Here is a 22,844-nt window from a genome sequence, read left to right as displayed (position 1 = left end):
AGGCATGAGGTATTATGCTCTGCTGTTTAGGAGCACACAGAATATTAAAAACTTGTATCCATCAGTACATACAACTTGTGTGTATGCTTGTATATGCTATTGAGAATAAGAGTTTGAGGAAAGTGATAAACACAACAGAGAACTAAAGAGGCCTTAAAAAATAAAAACTGAAATATTGTTAGTTTTCAAGTTCCTGGAGAAAAGAAAACCTATGTAAGATAGTTTAAATTTCATCTGAGTGGCTCAACACATTATTTTGTCATTGTTTACACAGAGAATACTTACATTGCCATTTCCAGTTTTACTTTATAGTTTTGGTAATCAATCTGATCCCTCACAAATAAATGTAAAAGTAAAACTCTTACGATTCTACAAGTGTGCAAAGCCTTGGCATAAACGATGCTGCAAGATGGCAGTTCTGGAGGAAGACCCATTGCTGTGTTTTCGTTAGTGCCTTTAAAATGAGGTCTTCAGCTTTAGCTGCCTGGTCACGGCCCAGAGAAACCATGGTCACATGATGGGTTGTTCCTTTTAACTCTTGTGCAAATCTCAGGAGGATACTGGTAAGGTCGGTCCCTGTATAAGAAGGTGGAGAGGTACATAAAACTGTAAGCTCATTTAATTCCCTCTTAAAAATCACAATCCAGCATTTATTGAGTGGCAGTGGCAAAACGTATAGCCATGGTGGAAAGACTACAAGTTTTGAAATTAGAGCCAGAGTTTAAATTTTGGCCCTGCCACTTACTAGCCTAACACACGAGGATGGTAATAATATCTGACGATTGCAGCACCTGCTGGTTGTCTACTCCAACATCTACCTTTCCTTTCCTCCTCTGCAGCTGTACCCCAGTGTGTTTGAGATGGCCGTGTACCCAGCTAAAATACTACATTTTTAGCTTCTGTTGGCATCTAAGTTTTGTGATAGATTTTGGCAGCAAAATTTTGTTAGCAAAAGTGCTGTGTAATACTCAATAGCAAAGACATGGAATCAACTCAAATGACTATCAATGATAGACTGGATAAAGAAAATGTGTACATATACACCATGAAATACTATGTAGCCATAGAAGGAATGAGATAATTTCCTCTACAGAGACATGGATGTGCTGGAAGCCTTTATCTCAGCAAACTAACACTGGAACAGGAAACCAAACACTATATGTTCTCACCTATAAGTGGGAACTGAACAATGAGAACACATGGACAAATGGCGGGGGGAACAGCACACGCTGGGCCTGTTGGGGGTTGAGGGAGGGAGAACATCAGGATAAATGCTAATGCATGTGGGGCTTAATGCCTAGGTGAAGGGTTGATAAGTGTAGCAAATCACCATGACACATGTTTACCTATGTAAGAAATCTGCATGTCTTGCACATGTATCCTAGAACTTAAAGAAAATTAAATAAAAATAAGTGTTGTGTAATACTTTGGATATCTCCTTAAAGGGAGGATGTGTGCCTTTCTTCCTTGCTTCCATTCTGTTGTTTGGAACATGAACATGATGGTTTGAGACAGCCAACATCATGGGGTAAGTCTTCACAAAATGGACAGTACCTATTATGAATGTGTCAGGCATGTAGCCAAGTGCTTTACATGGAAACGTTCCAGGTGAGAAGCCTCCAGGTGGAGGCACTCTGGACAAGGTTTTGTGTCATAAAATCAAGGTTTGAAAAATTCTAAAGACACATTTGATTTTTGGAACAGAAGATAAATGAAGAAAATACTCTGCTTGGGAGAAAATATTTTACTTTGGATCTGTAGTGCAAAGACAAGAAAAACTACAACTACAACAACACAGCATTTGGAGTTTTGAGGAATACAAGGGCTGGAGAGCAGGGCCAATTTCTGATAGTTTATTTTGTAATATATATTTTTGCACAAGCCAGTATTTATTAAAAATGTGAATAGACATAGGACAATCCAGCTTTCAGAGCAATAGTATGTGGTTGCAAGGTATTTTCTGTGCAAAAAATCATCATTGATAAATTTTTCCATCTTTGTGAATCTGAAAGGTTTTACTCCTCTTTGTTATTTTATATTTTTAGAGAGATTTATTCTTAATATAGTTTAAAATTGTAATCAGCTCTTTTCCTAAAAATTTTAAATAAGACTAGGAAAATATTTTAAACACAGAATAATCTGACACAGATTCTACTTCTCCATATTTCTTAGCTGATATTTTATCATCATCATATTAGTCTGTTCTCACACTGCTATGAAGAAATACCCGAAACTGGGTAATTTATAAAGTAAATAGGTTTAATTCACTCACAGTTCTGCATTGCTGGGAAGCCCTCAGGAAACTTACAATCATGGTGGAAGGCAAAGGAGAAGCAGGCACCTTCTTCACAGGGTGACAGGATGGAGTGAGTGCCAGGAAGGGAAATGCCAGGTGCTTATAAAACAATCAGATCTTGCGAGACTCACTCATTACCACGAGAACAGCATAGGAGAACCCACCCCCATGGTCCAATTACCTCTACCTGGTCTTGCCCTTGACATGTGGGGATGATGGGGATTACAATGCAAGGTGAGATTTGGATGGGGAAACGGCCAAACATATCAATCATCATTTTTTTTTTTTTTTTAGATGGAGTCTCGCTCTGTCACTAGGCTGGAGTGCAGTGCCTCAATCTCGGCTCACTGCAACCTCCACCTCCGGGGTTCAAGTGATTCTCCTTCCTCAGCTTCCCAAGTAACTGGGACTACAGGCATCCACTACCACGCCCAACTAATTTTTCTTTTTCTTTTTTTGAGATGGAGTCTCGCTATGTTGCCAGGCTGGAGTGCAGTGGCTCGATCTCGGCTCACTGCAACTTCCACCTCCTGGGTTCAAGCAATTCTCCTGCCTCAGCCTCCTGTGTAGCTGGGACTACAGGCATGCACCACCACGCCCAGCTAACTTTTGTATTTTTTAGTAAAGACGGGGTTACACCATGTTGGTCAGGATGGTCTCGATCTCTTGACCTCGTGATCCGCCCACCTTGGCCTCCCAAAGTATTGGGATTACAGGCATGAGCCACTGTGCCTGGCCTCAATCATCTTAACTATTCACAAATAGCTTACCATGAGACTTAATAAGTATCAGCGGAGTTCTGGCATTGGATTCTTTATATGCATCTTTCAAATTAGCTCCAGTTCTTTGAAGATATTCATTTCCCATTTTTTCAGTTATAAACTTTCTCACTGAATTCTTTAAATGTTCTGGTCTAAGAATTTTTATCTAAAAAAGAAAACATGGAAAATAAGGTAAAATTAAAAACCAACCAGGGGAATATTCCCTATGGTAAAATGAAATGAAAATAAGAAGTATTTATTTTTTAGCTTTTCAGCCAGAGTTTTCCTGCTGGGGAAGTTTAATGAGAGAGTCTATGCATGGAGGGGAAGCTGCCACCATGTTCCTGACCATCATGTGGCCCTTTTTAGATAGCAGGGCTACCTTGTGCCTCTATCTCTTTCACACCGAGTGAGCTCTTTCTTTGTTTGTAAAGATCCACGTTTTACTTCCCAATCTGCAAAAAGAAATTTTTTTCTTCTCAGGTTTTTTCCTGCTCTGCTATCCATGTCTAGAGCAAGAAAACCCCATGGTGCTGGAGGGATAAAAATCCAGGATAACACACTGGAAGAGTATTAATTCTTCCATTAATAAAATGAAATGAAATAAAATGAAAAATGGCACATCTTTATATGTTTAAGCAATTAGAATACAAATCTGAAAAGAATGCTAGATGGACTAAGAGATTTGGAAACAGTATAAATGTGTAGTAAACACATTATAGGGTCAGGGCCTACTGGAAATCATTGCAAATTTTGACCTTTTTCATAAAAACTATTTTATACAAATCACTTATATGATATTTCTCTACATAATGACCATAAAATATGTCCTGAACATATTCAACATCTGGGACTCCATCATTTAAAGTAAAACTGAAGCTACACGTATCTATGAGTCTGTGTGGATGTACTAGGTTGGACCATGGGAAGGTGCCATTTTAACCTATCAAACACTATCAGATATTGGCAATTTTATATGTTTAACATGATACATTTAATCATTATGCTGCATTCTGCTCTTTTCTGTTATGTTTTGGAAAAACTATTATTACAATTTTATTTTAATTATATGCATCATATATTTTTAAAAATGAAAATAGGCAGCACACAAAGACTGTAGGTCTAACAGCAGAGTTCACTCAGTATATCCAGTTAATGAAACAGTGTTACAATCCTTGAGTGAAACAAATGATTAGGTGTTTCCCTGATATTGTCTGTCACTGTGGAGAATTTATGCCCCCAAATGGCCATCATGATTTTTGTCACCAACATTCCTCTTTTACTGTATTGATCAATCAAGATTTTATTACATCTCTCTACGGTTGTAAATTTTAACCCTTGAGGGCTTTTTTTTGTTTTGTTTTTGGAGAGGTAGGAGAGAAAGGGAAGACAGAAGAAACCTAATCTCTAATGTGTTAGTATTAAGAGGTAGAGCCTTAGGAGAGAATTAGGTCATGAGGGCTCTGCTCTCGGGTTGGAATTAGTTCCCTTATAAAGAAGTCTTGAGGAATCTGGGCAACATAGTGAGATCTGATCTCTTAAAAAATTAGCCTGTCATAGTGATGCATACCTGTAGTCTCAGCTACTCAGGTGGCTGAGGCAGGAGTTTCAAGCTGCAGTGAGCTATAATCACATCACTACACTACAGCCTGGATGACAGAGTGAGACCTAATTTCAAAAAGAAAAAAGAAAAAGACTTTCTTTTTGTGAAGACACAGCAAGACGATGCCACCCATGAAGCAATCCACCAGACACTGAATCTGCTGGGTCTTTGATCTTGGACTTCTAGCCTCCAGAGCTGTGAGCAGTACGTTTCTAAGGTTTCTAAACTGCCCACTCTAGTGGATTTTGGCAATCTGTTTTGTTACAGCAGCCCAAATGAATTAAGACAAAAATCTTCCAGGCAAGATCATGGATTCAAATCCATTTGATTAGTAATAAATTGTACTTGAAAAGTTGAAAAAACCCACGAAACTTCAGGTCAAATAAAACATTTTTATAAGCCAGATGCAGTCATATTTTGCAATCTGTACCTAGAGAGAATTTTAAAGTGTCGCAAAAATAAAGTTTAAGGTAGAAATCAAAGGATTATTGGTTGTCCAGGTTAGCATTTTCAGGAATTTCAGGAATTTAAGAATTTCAGGAATTTAAATGAGATGAGAGATTTTCCTCTCACTAAACTAGGGAATAAATGTCAAAATCAAGACTTTTTTTAGGCAATAAGGATGAATTTAGAATGATCTACCCTGGAAAGTATAATATAGTATGACTACCAAGAACACAGCTATGAGAACCACGCTGTCTGAGATGCAACCTGGCTCTATTAGGCAATTTATAAGCCTTGGTTTCCTAATCTGTAAAATGAGGGAAATAATTATGCCTACTTTCCAAGACTATTATATATAAGGATTAAATAGAATAATATATGTAAAGTGCTTAACACATATTAAACTTTTCATGTGTTAGGGGTGCTCATAAATGACACCCATGCATACCCATAACTCACCAAACTCTACCCTCAACCAGATTCTGAACAACTGAGAAATAGAGGTGTTGGGCAAAAATATATTAATATTAATGGTCATGTTGGTGGATGTAGTTTAGGTGTGAAGCAACAATGTGCTTCCTGATACGGAACCTAGAATTAGACAGATTACCTGTCACAAGCAGTGCTGGTCAGCCATTGGCCTCTCCCTACAGGACCAAGGTCAGTTTCTGTATGGTTTATGACACAGAGAAGCAGAGCAGAAAGTATGCTCTTCATAGGCAGACAAATCCCAAAAGGGACAGGGTCAAAAGGGCTATGAGTCCTCTTCTCTAGGGAAGAATAAATGAGGGGACAGAGGGACTCCAGGAATGTTATTCTCATGGGACTCTCCACATGAAAGAAACACAAAGGTGAAGTGTAAGTGCTTCCCTCTAACATTAACATTCACGAAATGTTTCTTTAAAAATATATTTTGCTTGTAAAATTTTAATTTTGAAGGGTTTAAGTTGCTAATAAAGCACTCAAAACATTTAGAATATTAATATTTTCTCATAATATATCTTACCAAAATAAGTCTTTGAAATGAAGTGAGTTTCTCCCAAGGAAAATATACAGGATTACACACGTCTTTATTTTCATTCAAAAGTTCAGCTAGATATAATTTAGAGAAAGAAACTGGGATTAACAGTCAGATACTTTATACCATTGAAAGATATCACAATGAAAATTTCTGTTATAAAATTGTAAAGTTTTTTTTTTTTCTAAACATGGCTGACTTTTAAAGTGAGCTTTATTTCCATTAGATTTGAGGCATCACTAGCTGTCCTTCACACTTCAAAAGAGGTAGACATTAAGATAGATTTAAGTTTCAATTTGGTCCAGCTGAAGTGGTGGATGAACAGTGATATAACAAGATGATGGACAGATGAAGAAATAAAATGAGAAGCAAAAGGCATAGCCAGCCAACACAGTATAACCTGTTCCTGTATATGTGATGTTTTTCTGATGAATGTAAACTAGTAAGTCTAGAGGTTGGAGATTTCTATTCATAATCCAGCTATAACAGATATAGGAAATGAGAAGCAAATGGAAATGCAACCAGATTATTAAATTTTTAAAAAATTAAATATTATATCTATCTGCATATATTTCATACCGACCCCTTTACCACCACAATAGTCCTACTGAATTACAATTTTTTGCAAGGTGGGAAGCCTTCTAGTCCTCATTTCCAGTTGTCCCAGATACAGTTATCATTTATACTTACCTCTTGTTTCTACGGGATTTTCCCAATGTCTACCTTTAAATACAAATTAGTTTATAGAAATGACTTTTTTGAATGTAAACAATATTGATGTGTTGATCTTAAAACAAGACACATGAAGATCTAACTATAAATGGATAATTTGGGGTTATTTGCAAAATAAAAAGATCTTCACAAAAAGGGTCAATAAAGAATTCTTTTAAATAAAAGTTACTAACTCTTGTAGTATAATAAATTATGGGCCCTAATATATTAGTGATAAATGCAACAAAATAAAATGATAATTACTCAGAGAGAAAATTCTAGGGGAGAAGAACTTCTTAATAAGAACTTGAAATCAGGAAAGTACAAAAGAAAAAAATGACATAATATGACTATGCAAACATTTAAATACATATAGCATAGGTAGTATAAACAAATTCAATAGACAAAAATTTGGAAAAACATTTGATTACAGATGTTAATACATATAATAATACAAAAAGCTAATTATCTATAAAACAGGATTTTAAACTTTTCAGATGGGCAAAAGTTAAAAAAAATCAATTCTATGGAAAATGGGCATTCATATTGCTAGTGGAAGTATAAACTATCATAGATTTTTAAAGAAAGCAACTTGGCAGCAACTGTTAACATAAAAATGATTTCCTTTCGTTCCAGCGATTCCACTTCTGATTATTTATCCCATAGAAATAAAAGCAAAGGAGAAATGTATAAAGATGTTTATATTATTGTATAATATAATTGTTTATTATGGCAAAAATCAGAAAAATGTGGAAGAAAACAAATTAGGTTGTATTCTGAGTGGGGGTATTATGAGTGAAGGTAGTAAGGAAAAATGGAGGAGAGTTTGAAGTGGAAAAAGAAAAAGAAAAAGATGTGCTAAAAATAGTAAGTCATTTGAATTTAAGGTAAGATCCTTTCCCATGTAATTTTAAAAACACATATTTGTTAAAATGAAGGATATATGTAGGCTTGTTCAGATTCAAGGTTCAAAATTAGCATGGTGTAACGAAACTAATGCGGTATATTTAATCTCTTTGAAATTCTGATTTCTCATCAGATTTTCTCACCAACAAGAATGAAGTTCATTTTAATCCTTTCAGAGATTGTTATGAGGATTACAGTGAAGAACATGTACATTCTTTCAACTTTTTCACAATATAAGATATTGTACGACATTTACAAATTGAAAATCCATACACATACACATGTACTTAAGTTAGATGAAAATATTGAGTGCTTTCTTACTTTCCTCCGGTGATTCTGTATTTTTCTCCAACGACGCATTTTCAGAAGTGAAAGGAGTGCTGATCAGAGAATAAACTGCTTTACTGTTCTTAAAAGCATCCCATTGTGATACGTTTGATAAAAGGGATTTGCACAGAAGTGAAAATGGTTCCAGGTGACTGCTGACATATTGGCACTGCCTCCACCTGGACTCTGACAGCCACTGAAGATGTTGACTTTCATATATTTCAAATGTGCCTAATAGAAAAAGAAAAATGATCACATTAGAAGAGATAAACTCTTAACTTTTTAGTTACTCATTACAAAGTAGATACTTAACAAAGATTTGCTGTTAAGGCTATTTCATATAAAAATCATTTTATAGAAATAAGGTCAGGCGCGGTGGCTCACACCTGTAATCCCAGCACTTTGGAAGGCTGAGGCAGGTGGATCACTTGGTCAGGAGTTTGAGACCAGCCTGACCCACATGGTGAAACCCTGCCTCTACTAAAAATACAAAAATTAGCCAGGCGTGGTGGTGAGAGCCTGTAATCTCAGCTACTCAGGAGGCTGAGGCAGGAGAATCTCTTGAACCTGGGAGGTGGAGGTTGCAGTGAGCTGAGACTGTGCCACTGCACTTCAGCCTGGGCCACACAGCAAGAATCTATCTTGAAAGAAAAGGAAGAAAAGAAAGAAAAGAAAGAAAAGAAAAGAAAAGAAAAGAAAGAAAGAAAGAAAGAAAGAGAAAGAAAGAAAGAGAAAGAAAGAAAGAAAAAGAAAGTATGTATTTTACATAAATAAAATATAAAAAGCTACTTTATATAAAAATTACATAAAAGGTAACTTTTTATTGTGGTAAAAATATAACAAAATCTATCATCTAAACCTTTTTTTTTTTTTTTTGAGGTAGAGTCTCACTCTGTCTAGCACAGGCTGGAGTACAGTGGTACGATCTCTGTTTACTGCAACCTTTGCTTCCCAGGTTCAAGCGATTCTTGTGCCTCAGCCTCACAGGTAGCTGGGATTATATGTGTGTACCACAATGCCTGGCTAAGTTTTGTATTTTTTTCCATGATGGCCAGGCTGGTCTTGAACTCCTGGCCTCAAGTCATCCGCCCACCTCAGCCTCCCAAAATGCTGGGACTACAGGCATGAGCCACTGCACCTGGCCCATCTTAACCATTTTTAGGTGTACAGTTCAGTGGTGTTAAATACATTCATACTGTTGTAAAACTGAGAATAAATTCCAGTTGGTTATGGTGTATAATCCTCTTAAAGTGCCATTAAATTTGGTTTGTTAGTATTTTGCTGAGGATTTTTGCATCTGTGTTAATCAGAAATATTGATCTGTAGTTTACTTGTAGTATCTTTGTCTGGCTTTGGTATCGGAATAATGCTGGCCCCACAGAATGAGTTAGAAAGTGTTTCTGTCTCCTTAATTTCTTGAATGAGCTTCAGGAAAATTTATATTAATTTTTAAATGTGTGTGTGGTAGAATTCAATGTAGCCATCTGGTCCTAAGATTTTCTTTTTTTTGGCAGGTTTTGATTGACAAAGCCTAATCCAAATGATCACTTTTCCCCCTTAGTATGGATGTCAGATTTCCTTTAAGCTTTATATTTTTGAGACTTAAAATTTACAACACAGCATAACAGCGTGAATATATTTAGTGCCACTTAAAAATTGAGATCATACATTCTATATTATATGTATTTGACCACAGTTTAGATAATAAACATATTAAAAATACAATGTAAAAACATTTAAAAGATTCATATTAAAAATACAATGTAAAAACATTTAAAAGATTCAATAATTAAATAATTGTGTATAACCTTTTTGGATAAACATGCTTTTTGTGTTTCAAATTTTCTTTTTTTTTTTTTTTTATTTTTGAGACAGAGTCTCGCTCTGTCACCAGGCGCCAGGCTGGAGTACAGTGGCGCAATCTCGGCTCGTTGCAACCTCTACCTCCCAGGTTCAAGCAATTCTTTCAACCAAGTTTTCATAAGAAAATGAGGGCAACTGTAGTTGGGGGGTGGAGGAAGGTTTAACTCTTGAAGGTATTCCATTGATGTTTATGTGTGGGTGTGTTCCGGTTGACTAAAATTAAATATTCTGCTTTGTAGATTAGAATTACAATAATCATAGTAATTGTCATTTATGCATTCATTCATTGATTAAAAAATTATTGAGTAACAATTATGTGTTCAACAGTGGAGGTACTTGACTTCAAGCTACTTTTACTTTAATCTATTATAGAGGCGTTGACTTGGAGCACCTCAGAGGAAGGAAACATGCTTTTAATGGACTTTTACTGGATCTGGAATAATAACTTTTACTTACTAATAAGTCTAGAGTGGGATAATGCACTTTTAATATTTATCAAGATGCCAGAATATAAAAAGATGTTCCATTCTTCTTCTGGTAGGAATCCAATGTCATCTTGCATTAGATTTCCATTAGCATTATTTTGCATGATTGCAGTGCAAAGCCGAAAAGAGAAGCAAAGTTTATCTTCATTAAACAGAGCTGAAGAAACCACCTACAGGGAAAATATAACTTACATTAATCCAGTGAGATTAAATAAGTATGTAAAATTCACACTAAAGAGTATCTCACCTTAAAAATACTTTTTGTCAACACATCTATTGCATTTTTAATATGCTTATCTAAGAGATTTTTCTCATTTTCCAAGTTGGGTTCTTTTGAAATATTTATAATCTCATGAATTTCTTTTGGAGACACGTTCTCCCTTTTAAAACTATGGTCTTGTTCTTTGCTTTTGGAAACTACCGATGAAACAAAAACCTGATGGAACCAGTCTAGGGAGAACTGGTACATATAGTTGATTTGTGTGAGACCAGCTACTAGGAAGTAGAGGAGGGCGCCTTGGGTTGCTATGGGGAGATAGGTTTTACGTATTGCTTCGATTTTACTTTCAGCTTTTTTTGTTGCTTCAATGCGCTTTGAAATTTCGTTTGATGTCATTTTGGATTTTCTTAAGGTATCTATAACTTCTTCATTATCTAACACGGATCCTAAAGACAAACAAAAAGTGAGGTTAAATAAAGACTATCATAATAGTAAATGGCTATTTCCCCACTCTGCACTCTTTGCATAAGGGTTTTTACTATTGGTTTCTTATTGGTTTTATGTTGGAGATGGGCTCTTAAACGAACTTAGGTAATATTTCTAATAATTTGATTAATAGTACATATACCTCACTCCCCACTTCCTCATCTCTTCTTTATATTACTTTAGTGTTGGTGGATGCTATTTTTATTACATGCATATAAGAAGTAACCATTCCATGATAAGGAATACATTTACATTAAGACCCACTATACACATAGAATATTAAAATGAATTTTCAGAAAATAACAAGTTTGCCATTATTTCAAGTGATATGTTCTGATATTTTGTATATATTCTATTTTATTAAACACATGAAACTGATTATGACCAATGACATTTATTTCTCAACCCACTAATAGATTACAACTCACCTTTTGAAAAAGCACTTCTCTAGAAAGTACAGATAATAAGTCTATCCCCTTCAAATATAGGAAGCTGTCAGGTTTCCATTACAAACTCTTCTGTTTTATGAGCTAAATATTCCCATTTTTCTCAACTGCTTTTTTCTTATGATGTGATTTTTAGACCCCTCACTGTCTTTGATTCTTGCCTCTGGACACATTTTAGTTTGAAACGAGCCTTTTAAAAATGTGGCATCCAGAAGTAAACACAGTATTTCAGCCTGATATGACCATTGCTGGGAATAATCAGATTAGTATATTCTACAATCTGTGTACCACATTCTTATTGATGTAGATGTAGCTTTTAAAGTAATGTCTGAACCTAAGTTGTGGGCCACCTCTCACAGTACTCATCCTACCACACCGTTTCCTACAGGGACGGGGCAGTCACACCAAAATCAATAAGAATGGCTAGTTTTCACTATTCACAATAGCAAAGGCATGGAATCAACCTAAATGCCCATCAGTGATAGACTGGATGAAGAAAATGTGGTACATATACACCATGGAATACTATGTAGCCATAAAAAAGAATGAGATCATGTCCTTTGCAGGGACATGGATGGAGCTGGAGGCCTTTATCCTTAGCAACTAACATAGAAACAGAAAACTACACACTGCATGTTTTTACTTATAAGTGGGAGCTAAATGATGAGAACACATGGACACATAGAGGGGAATAATAGACACAGGAATCTATTAGAGGCTGAAGGGTGGGAGGAGGGAGAGAATCAGGAAGAATAACTAATGGGTACTAGGCTTAATACCTGAGTGAAGAAATAATCTGTACAACAAACCCCCGTGACACAAGTTTACCTATGTAACACACCTGCACTTGTTTAAAATACTAAAAACCCTGAACTTAAAATACTGGCAAGCCAAATGCAACAGCATATCAAAAAGCTTATCCATCATGATCAAGTTGGCTTCATCCCGGGGAGGCAAGGCTGGTCAACATATGCAAATCTATAAACGTAATCCATCACATAAACAGAACCAAAGACAAAAACTACATGGTCATCTCAATAGATGCAGAGAAGGCCTTCAACAAAATTCAACAGCGCTTTATGCTAAAAACCCCTTAACAAGGTATCGATGGAATGTATAAAAAATAATAAAAGCTATTTATGACAAACCCACAGCCAATATCATACTGAACGGGCAAAAACTGGAAGCATTCCCTTTGAAAACTGGCACTAGACAAGGGTGCCCTCTCTCATCACTCCTGTTCAACATAGTATTGGAAGTTCCAGCCAGAGCAATCAGGCAAGATAAAGAAATAAAGGGTATTCAATTGGAAAGGAGGAAGTCAAATTGTTTCTATTTGCAGATGACATGATTGTACATTTAGAAGACCCCATCATCTCAGCCCCAAATCTCCTTAAGCTGATAGGCAACTTCAGCTAAGTCTCACGATACAAAATCAATGTGCAGAAATTACAAGCATTCCTATATACCAATAATAGACAAACAGAGAGACAAATCATGAGTGAATTCCCATTCACAATTGCTACAAAGAGAATAAAATACCTAGGAATACAACTAACAGAGGATATAAAGGACCTCTTCAAGGAGAACTACGAACCACTGCTCAAGGAAATAAGAGAGGACAGCAACCGATGGAAAAACATTCCATGCTCATGGATAGCAAGAATCAGTATCACGAAAATGGCCACACTGCCAAAAGTAATTTATAGATTCAATGCTATCCCTATCAAGCTACCATTGATCTTCTTCACAGAACTGGAAAAAACCACTTTAAACTTCATATGGAATCAAAAGAGAGCCCACATAGCCAAGATAATCCTAAGCAAAAAAAACAAAGCTGGAGGCATCACACTACCTGACTTCAAACTATACTACAAGGCTACAGTAATCAAAATAGCATGGTGCTGATACCAAAACAGAGATATAGACCAGTGGAACAGAACAGAGGCCTCAGAAGCAACTTCAAATGTCTACAACCATCTGATCTTTGACAAACCTGACAAAAGTAAGCAATGGGGAAAGGATTCCCTGTTTAATAAATGGTGTTGGGAAAACTGGCTAGCCATGTGCAGAAGGTGCCTTCCTTACACCTTACACTGAAATTAACTCCAGATGGATTAAAGATTTAAACATAAGACCTAACACGATAAAAACCCTAGAAGAAAGCCTAGGCAATACCATTCAGGACATAGGCATAGGCAAGGATTTCATGACTAAAACACCAAAAGCAATGGCAACAAAAGCCAAAATACACAAATGGGATCTAATTAAGCTTCTGTACAGCAAAAGAAACAATCATTAGAGGGAACTGACAACCAACAGAATGGGAAAAAATTTTACAATCTACCCATCTGACAAAGGGCTGATATCCAGAATACACAAAGAACTAAAGCAGGTTTACAAGAAAAAAACAAACAAACCCATTCAGAAGTGGCAAAGGATATGAACAGACACTTTGCAAAAGAAGACATATATGAGGCCAAGGAACACATGAAAAAATGCTCATCATCACTGGTCATTAGAGAAATGCAAATCAAAACCACATTGAGATACCATCTCACACCAGTTAGAATGGCGATCATTAAAAAATCTGAAGACAACAGATGCTGGAGAGGATGTGGAGAAATAGGAACACTTTTACACTGGTGGTGGGAGTGTAAATTAGTTTAACCATTGTAGAAGACAGTGTGTGATTCCTCAAGGATCTAGAAATAGAAATTCCATTTGACCCAGTAATCCCATACTGGGTATATACTCAAAGGATTATAAATTGTTCTATTATAAAGACACATGCACACGTATGTTCATTGCAGCACTGTTTCCAATAGCAAAGACCTGGAACCAACCCAAATTCCCATCAATGATAGATTGGACAAAGAAAATTTGGCACATATACACCATGGAATACTATGCAGCCATAAAAAACGATGAGTTCGTATCCTCTGTAGGGACATGGATGAATCTGGAAACCATGATTCTCAACAAACTGAGACAAGAACAGAAAACCAAACATCGCATGTTCTCACTCATAGGTAGGTGTTGAACAATGAGAACACATGGGCACAGGGAGGGGAACATCATACACTGGGGTCTGTTCAGGGGTTGGGGGCTAAGGGATGGACAGTGGAGTCTGGGGAGGTTTGGGAGTGATAATACCAGGAGAAATGCCTGATGTAGGTGACGGGGGGATGGAGACAGCAAACCACCATGGCCTGTGTATACCTATGCAACAATCCTGCAAGATCTGCACATGTACCCCAGAACTTAAAGTACGATTAAAAAAAAGTTATAAAAAAGCCTAGTTTTACTAGATGCTAGAAAGGAGGAAGAAAAATCATGTATATAATCCAGGAGTCTTTTAATTTAGTGTTTTTCAAGAACAAGTTTTACTAAAACCACAACTACTCAAAGATTGCAGTCTTTAAAAAATACCCCAGACTCTACTACAATGAAAAAATGATAGAGAACAAAGAGCAAAGGCATAATAAAAGCATATAGTGCCCTAATGTGTGTTATCTTAAACACCTTTTCACTTATCTCATCAAATCCAACTTTTATTCAATTCAGGTGAAGGTTATAGCAAAATATGCCATGTTATATGAGTGGAAAATAAAATGGGGGTGGCTGTGCTTCTGAATCTTGATTGCCACCTTCTATGTATATAACACTTAGATGTTTTGCTCCCTAAGAAGTTACCAGCTGATGGCTCCAATCGTACAAGAAAAACAGATACAGCAGCCTTGTCATGTAATTAGCCTTATTACTAGAAGCACAGTTTATTAATGTGTTATAAAGAAACAGCTCATTAGGTATAATTAACATAGAAAAGGAATAAAGTCAGGTCCTCCAGGCATAAATGTGTATTTAAAATTTCATAATAAATATGCTTCTAAGTGAGGATTTGCCTGTATTTCTAAGATATAAATAAATTTGAGATCTATTTTTTTTTTGTAAACATGGTTGCAAAAACTGAGTTACAGACTTTATTGCTCTTAAAAATTCTCCATTTAACACATACCTCTTTTTGGAATCAGGTTAATACAATGGCACGCTAAGGCAACAACACTCAGGAGGATACCTAGGAGGAAAGGCATGCCATCCCCAGTACTTCTCCTACTTCAATTTTTGTTTGTTTGAGGTTTTAAATAAAATGTAAAGTCTTATAAGGTCTTAGTTATTTCCCCAAACCAAGGCAGTTGTATGCTGTGAAAACGTAAGTTCTTTGTCAAAGGTCAAGAACATGCTGAACAAGTCAGTGTTTTCTGCACATCTTAGCAGACCTTAAAGAGGCAATACTGGAACTCCTCGTCACAGTTATTGTTGTTTTGGCTACAGGTCTCAGCAAAGTGCTCTTGGCTGCAGCAATTTGTTAGGGAAGAAATGTCAATATTAAGGTAAACATCTAACAGTGGAGAGGCACATCCTTTCAGTGGGAAAAGGTTTGTAACCAAAACGCGGGGAAAGCTTAAATTCATCATTGCACTGATACAAGACATTGTACTGATATAAGACAGGCAGACCAAGGAAATCCAAGGCAGCGAGGTGAATGTGGTTCCAGTTCAGGATGATAAGGAATGGGCTACCACCTAGTGGCACCTGTGAGTGCTGGCTGAGAGGAGGGGCACGCGGGCAAGAGTGGACCTAGGCTGTGAAGGGTGGGGGTGGGACCCATGGCATCCCCGCCCCAAAAGTACCAGTGTTAACACATAGGTAACATCTTCCAAAGTATCTCTCTCTACCTATGTGCAGATTAAGGTTAGGTGGATAGATTGATAGCTAGACAGAATTTGTGTGTGTGTGTGTGTGTGTGTGTGTGTGTGTGTGTGTGTGTGTTTACGAGAAATGGATCCTACTATAAACACTGTGTTTTAAGTGACTAGTAAATTTACCTTTATTGGAATTAGGAAAAAGAATCAGTAGAATTGCTGAATCTCAGATAAACATTTCTTGAATATAACATATATTAGTTTCTAAAACATTACTCTAGGGTATAAGAAAAGATGATGAAAGCAATTAAAGAATTCAATCTTTATTAAAAAATAAATTTTTAATTTAAAACAGGATGGACTGACTTCTCTGCATGAACTGCACCCTGACTTCCTCCCACTTTCTGATTTTGATTGCTCATTTGATGAGATTTCCGCATCAAGTACTTTTTGTTTGTTTTAATTCCCTGGGTTCTTTTATGTTTGAAATGGTCAATATTGCTCCCAGGGTATGGCTGCTTCATGACCTATAAAACTTGGTTTTCTCCCCTTTCAAAAATTATATTATTATTTATTACTATTGGTAATATTTTATCTTTTTTTTTAAACCTAGTTTTTAATTTGTTTTACTAAAGTATCTGGTGACATTGGACTTGCATTTCAGACCATGGGCTTTAGATTAGACAAATAATATTTAATCAGCAGTGAACATTATAATTATGTGGAGATCATCAAAAATAAACATAAGCCAGGGCCACATGCAGAAATTCAGATTCAGAAAGTCTGTGGTGGTACCCATTGGCATTTGTATTTTTTAAAAAGAAAGAAAAGTAATAAACTCTACAGATGATTTCTATACATACTCTTAATTGAGGACTAAAGTGTCTGAGAAACCTTCAAGTTCCAATGAGTCACAAGTTAAAACAGAAAGATAGTCCACTGTTAGATAAACTGTATTTTATCACAGTTGAGTTAGGGACATATATCAGTGTGACTCAGGAATTTTTTTCTTTAAGTTTAGATGCAGTTAAGATTGTTGTTTCTTAGATATCTCTTGTGCTGAAGAAGAAAATAATTTCTACTGCTACTTTAACAAACAGCATGTTTTAATAGGATACAGAAAAGTGGCTGGATTATTTCCTTTAAAAATACCTTTTAGTTATTAAGCCAGGAGTGGTGGCTTATGCCTGTAATCCCAGCACTTTGGGAAGCTGAGGTGGGCAGATTACCTGAGGTCAGGAGTTTGAGACCAGCCTGGGCAACATGGTGAAAACCCTTCTCTACTAAAAATGCAAAAACTAGCCAGGTGTGGTCGCATGTGCTGGTAATCCCAGCTACTCAGGAAGCTGAGGCAGGGGAATCACTTGCATCTGGGAGGCGGAGGTTGCAGTGAGCCCAGATGGCGCCACTGCACTCCAGCCTGGGTGATGGAGTGAGACTCTGTCCAAAAAAAGTAAAAATAAATATAAAATAAACTATTTTTTGTTATTAATAGATGGGGAAAGCCCAGTCATTCAGTCTCTGCAATCTAACTTGAGACATATAACAGATGTCTGTACCTGAAGTACAGGGATAGTCTTGGAGGGAACTAACTGGACTCTGTAAGATTTGTCTTACAACTTATGCCAGTTATAGGGTGGCAAATGTTCTACAACACAATGAGCTAAAGCAAAAGTGGAACTGAGGGACACCAAAAATCACAATGTTTAAGTTTAGAAATGGGGTGATTCACCTACATTCATCAGTTATCTGGTGGAAATGGAGATCTGGTATTTTTGGTATAAATTCAAAATTTGATTCTTAAAACGTTTTATACTATCCTTTGCAAAGATCTCTTACTATCACTAAATATCTTGACTTACCTTGGGCTTTCTGCAGTAAATTTAATGTTTTTTCCTCTAGTTCTTCAAGAGTTTTGGCATCAAGGGAAATACTCTCCAGTAACTTGGAACGTTGATCTTCTAAATGAGGAACTTCATGAGTTACCACAGTAGACAAGAGTTGATCTTGCAAACCTTGGAATGTTACGGTAAAGTTGATCATAGTAACAAAGTTATAAACCGATGGAAGAAAATGGGGGTTGTCTAATTTTGTAGATAAGTATAACCTAAACATGAGAAAGGCATCAGTTACTCAAAGAACATACAGAAGAAAAGAATGAAACCAATTTATTTAAAAATACATAAAGCATTTTTCCTGGAAGTAAACAAGATTTTTTAAAGTGTTTTTCAGCTTTGTATACAAAGTAGGCTTTCAATTTATACTTTATGAATACATTTGCATTGAAGTCTTAAAAAAATACAACCACAGACTGTGTACATACCATATTTAGTTTACACATAAGGACAGAGTACAGAAAGATGTTAAATAGTAGAAGTTTTGACTTGCCACTAGGTCATTGTGAAAGCCATGGTTTTTACCCTGAGTGAGAAGCCAATGGAGGAATTTGAGGAGTGACATGTCTTTTTAAATCAGACTTCTCTAGCAGCTGTCATTTAAAAAAATTTTAATAGCTTTAGGGGTAAAGTTCATCACATGGATGAATTGTATGGTGGTGAAGTCTGAAATTTTGGAGTACCCATCACCTGAGCAGTGTACGTTGTACCCAACATGTAGCAGCCATCTTGAGAATCCTGGGAGGAGGGGCAGAGGAGCAAGAGGGAAGCTGGGAGACTGGGTAACATGTTAAGAGAGAATGGTGGTGTGGGGCAGGGTGGTGTCAGTGGGAATCACAGTGAAGAGTGGTTAGATTAATAAAGCAGGGACAATTCTTCATTCCACTTTATGAAGGGTAACACTGAAGCTTAAAGATATTAAATAAATTGCCCATATCACAAGGCCAGAAAGTGACAGAGTGAGGCCTATCACTAAAGCCTGCCCTCCACAATAGCGGCCTTCAGCACCTTCTCAACACACGTTCCTAACACGGGGACCAGGTTGTCAATTCAGGAAAATGTAGCTTCATTAGCATTTTTATCACTGTTACTTAATCAAGTAAATTATATCCAGCAAGAAAAGAGAATGAGTTAATGCAGTGTTTTCCAAGTTGTAGTCTATACAACACTATTTTCTGGAGAGGGTTTGGTGAATAAAGTGGTTTTAAGTCCTATAGGACTGTTACCTTTAACCCACTTTAAAAAGCCATAAGATCCCTTTTTTGAGTGATATCGATTAAATTATGGAAATGTTTTGGGGAACATACTTTGGAAATTGTTTTATTAACAGAAGAGAGAATTCTCTCTTTCTCTCTCTAAAACAAAGTTTCACTGTTGTTGCCAAGGCTGGAGTGCAAAGGAGCGATCTCAGCTCACTGCAACCTTCACCTCCTGGGTTCAAGCAATTCTCCTGCTTCAGCCTCCCAAGTAGCTGGGATTGCAGGCATGCACCACCACACATTTGGCTAATTTTTTTTTTTTTTTTGTATTTAGGAGAGACGGGGTTTTACCATGTTGGTCAGGCTGGTCTCAAACTCCTGACCTCATGTGATCCACCCGCCTGGGACTTCCAAAGTGCTGGGATTACAGGCATGTGCCACCACGCCTGGCCACGTAAGAGAGAATTCTAAGGAGTAATACTTTGATGACAGACTCTGCAGCCCTGGACAAGGGAGAGGACACACTGACCAACAGGTTTAAGAATCAACACCACTTGGTAAGGAGTCAGTCTGTCAGGAGTCCTGGGAAGAAGTTAAAAGCACTGAGCTAAGGATGGTGAAAGACTTCTAGTTTCCTTTGCTGATTACTTGCTTACCCAGCAGTGCTCTCATTATGGTTGGCTTTTCATGTAGCTTTGCCTGCAAGGGAGAATGCACATGAACAACTCAAACATCTTATTTCCTTGGGAATCATATTTTTGTGGTAATCAAATCTATGTGACAGTGCTATGTGAAATTGGCTAGTGTGAGTCAGTCTCCTGGAGTCTCTTTACTACTGGGATCATGGATGCAATGTTTTTTATCCCCCTAGGTAAAAAATCTCTTTTTGCTCTAGGTATTAAATATGGATTTTGTGTGTGTGTGTGTGTGTGTGCGTGTGTGTGTGTGTGTGTGTGTGTGTGTGTGTGTGTGTGTGTGTGTGTGTTTTAAAGAGGCAGAAACTTTTCTTGCCCAATTAAAATGTTAGACAAGCCGAACAGAGCTTCTCTAGACAAAGCAGAGCCAGGCTCTTCCCGCCTGCTCCTTTCTGCATAGCTTCTGAAGACTCCTCATAAAACCCACAGGTTTCATCATGCACAGCTTGAAAAAGTGTTGGTTTGGAGTGCTTGATAAAAATTTGGTTCTCTTTTCTGTACACTAATGAATGCTACTGCCAACACAAAAACAGAAAGAATATTCCAAAGGTAATCTTATTTTTCTTCCATGCAGAAGCTTATCAAGGCTGAAATACAAGGCATTCAATATTTTTTATCTTAAAAATATAGACATTTGATTCAATTTAGCAGTGGCACATTACCTAAAATTTGAATTGTATTCAATCTCAGCATCACCAACCCTTATAAAATATTGTCCTTTCTTCTGATAGATATCCTTTTTCAGAATTGCCTTTAAGCCTGGAGCTAATGTCTCAAGGAGATTCTGAAAAACCCAATAGACAAAAATAAGAAAAATCACCTTAAAACAAATTGGTTTTTTAAAAAAGCAGCATTAAAACATTTAAATGTTGAGTTAGAAAAAATGAATACGACCTAGTATTTCATAGCACAACACTATAGTTAATAGTCAATAATAATTTAATTGTACATTTAAAAATAACTGAGAGTATATTTGCATTGTTTATAACACAGAAGATAAATGCTCGAGGGGATGGATACTCCATTCTTCATGATGTGATTATTACACATTGCATACCTGTTTCAAAAACAGCTCATGTACCCCATAACTACATATACTTACTACGTACCCACAAACATTAAAAAAAAAAGCTTTGTTAAATATCTGGACTCCAGTTAAAGATAGCTGTAAGAGAAGTGAGCATTGAAAACTGTCTGTAGATATATATGTGTGTATGTCTGTTATTATTTTTTCCTAACAGTTACATGTCACTGAAAACTTTTAGTCTTTATGCTCAGTGCATACAATATATGTATCAAATGCAAGGGAAATTAGGCCATACTGCCCACGTACCTGCAGGAGGACACACCCTCCTGTCTTCATAGCATTTTCAATTTTTTTGGTATAATTGCTGTCTTCAATGGAGAGCTCCTGCAGCCTGGATCCTTCCATCTGACGGATCCAGTTGTGAGCTTGCCTATGTGGGTCAATCAGCAATGGCCACTGCTGGCCATTCTTAATCAAGATGGCATTCTCTACTGAATACTGACCACGAGGGAGTCCCTGATTATGCCATCGGCTAATCTGCAATGAAATCATTAGTACTTTCACTATTTCGTAAATGTCTTCAGCTCTTTCATATACTATGGGGTACTAAAAGAGCCTACAGAATCATTGCCTTTAGAAAAAGAAATGTTTAAAAGCACTAAGGAAATAAACAATTTAAAGCAACTTAGATGTGAAATTTTTGGGTAGGTGAGTAGTCACTAAATTACATTTTTATGTTCAACAATAAGGGTGTTATAATGCCCATCACAAGAAAGATGCCACGGGGGTCTCAAAGGAAATAAGATACAGCACCTGCCTCCAAGGATCTTAGACTCTAATGCATATATGAAACATGAAATAATACAAAATTATACAGATGTAATAAAACCTACTCTATTTTGCACCTACCACCTGCCAACCACACACACACACACACACACACACACACACACACACACACTCACAAAATGTAGTGAAATTACTATAATAACCCTTATTTCTTGGATAGAGGAACTGAGGCTAAAAGATGTTAGGTACTTGCCTAAGGTTATACTCAGAATAAGAAGCAAAGCTACCATTTGACTCAGAAGCTGACATTACCTCATATTTTTGTGCCATAACTTTAATTAAAGAAAAGTTGGAAGACAAAGAAATGCCATTTTCAATGCAGAAATTCTCCCATCTATTCACAATCAACTGGCGAAATTCTGATGTTAACATTCCATTGTAGACAATGCATGCTGCTGAAAGAAGTATGTCACCCAAAATTCCTTCTAATTTGTTATCTATTTGATTGATTGTTTCTTGCCATCGCATCTAAATATTAAAATAAAATGAGTTATTCTATATAAAATATATTATCATGAGATATTTTAAAATTAATGTCTCCAAGTTGGATCTGTCATTGCAATTACTACTGTTGTTCTCAAGCTGTGGCTGTATAAAAGTTAATAATGGATAATATTGAAAAATAAACTATTTTCTGAGAGGGAAATTAGTTTTATTCTTGGGTATGCTAATAGTGTCATATTTGCTAAGATAGATACAAGCCATTTAAAATCATCCTTTGTGTAATAAAGCAGGACAATTTTTTTTTCTTTTAGACAGGGTCTTCTCTCAGTAGCCTAGGCTGGAGTGCAGTGGCACAATCATAGCTCACTGCAGCCTTGATCTCTTGGGCTCATGTGATCCTCCCACCTCAGCCTTCCAAGTGGCTTGGAATGACACACATCTGCCACCATGCTAAGTTATTTAT

The 22,844-nt window shown here is 36.6% G+C and overlaps 1 protein-coding gene across 1 annotated transcript in view; it reads right to left on the bottom strand.

Moving 5' to 3' along the window:
* DNAH14 (dynein axonemal heavy chain 14) overlaps positions 1-22,844 on the bottom strand; it is a 403,573-nt gene that overhangs the window by 29,857 nt on the left and 350,872 nt on the right. The window contains exons 66-75 of the mRNA XM_032289400.1: positions 22,190-22,405; positions 21,395-21,625; positions 20,724-20,845; positions 18,135-18,379; positions 10,662-11,080; positions 10,386-10,584; positions 8,061-8,297; positions 6,111-6,196; positions 3,067-3,223; positions 366-576 (exon numbers count right to left, since the gene is read on the bottom strand). Coding sequence (XP_032145291.1) covers positions 366-576; positions 3,067-3,223; positions 6,111-6,196; positions 8,061-8,297; positions 10,386-10,584; positions 10,662-11,080; positions 18,135-18,379; positions 20,724-20,845; positions 21,395-21,625; positions 22,190-22,405 — 2,123 coding nt within the window. The remainder of the gene's footprint in view (positions 1-365; positions 577-3,066; positions 3,224-6,110; positions 6,197-8,060; positions 8,298-10,385; positions 10,585-10,661; positions 11,081-18,134; positions 18,380-20,723; positions 20,846-21,394; positions 21,626-22,189; positions 22,406-22,844) is intronic.

This window comes from Sapajus apella, unplaced genomic scaffold, assembly GCF_009761245.1.
Source record: "Sapajus apella isolate SASKATOON/1434 unplaced genomic scaffold, GSC_monkey_1.0 scaffold22, whole genome shotgun sequence".
In the NCBI taxonomy this organism is placed as follows: domain Eukaryota; kingdom Metazoa; phylum Chordata; class Mammalia; order Primates; family Cebidae; genus Sapajus; species Sapajus apella.
The sequence above is the reverse complement of the archived record's forward strand: the minus strand, read 5'-3'. Positions and strand labels throughout refer to the sequence as shown.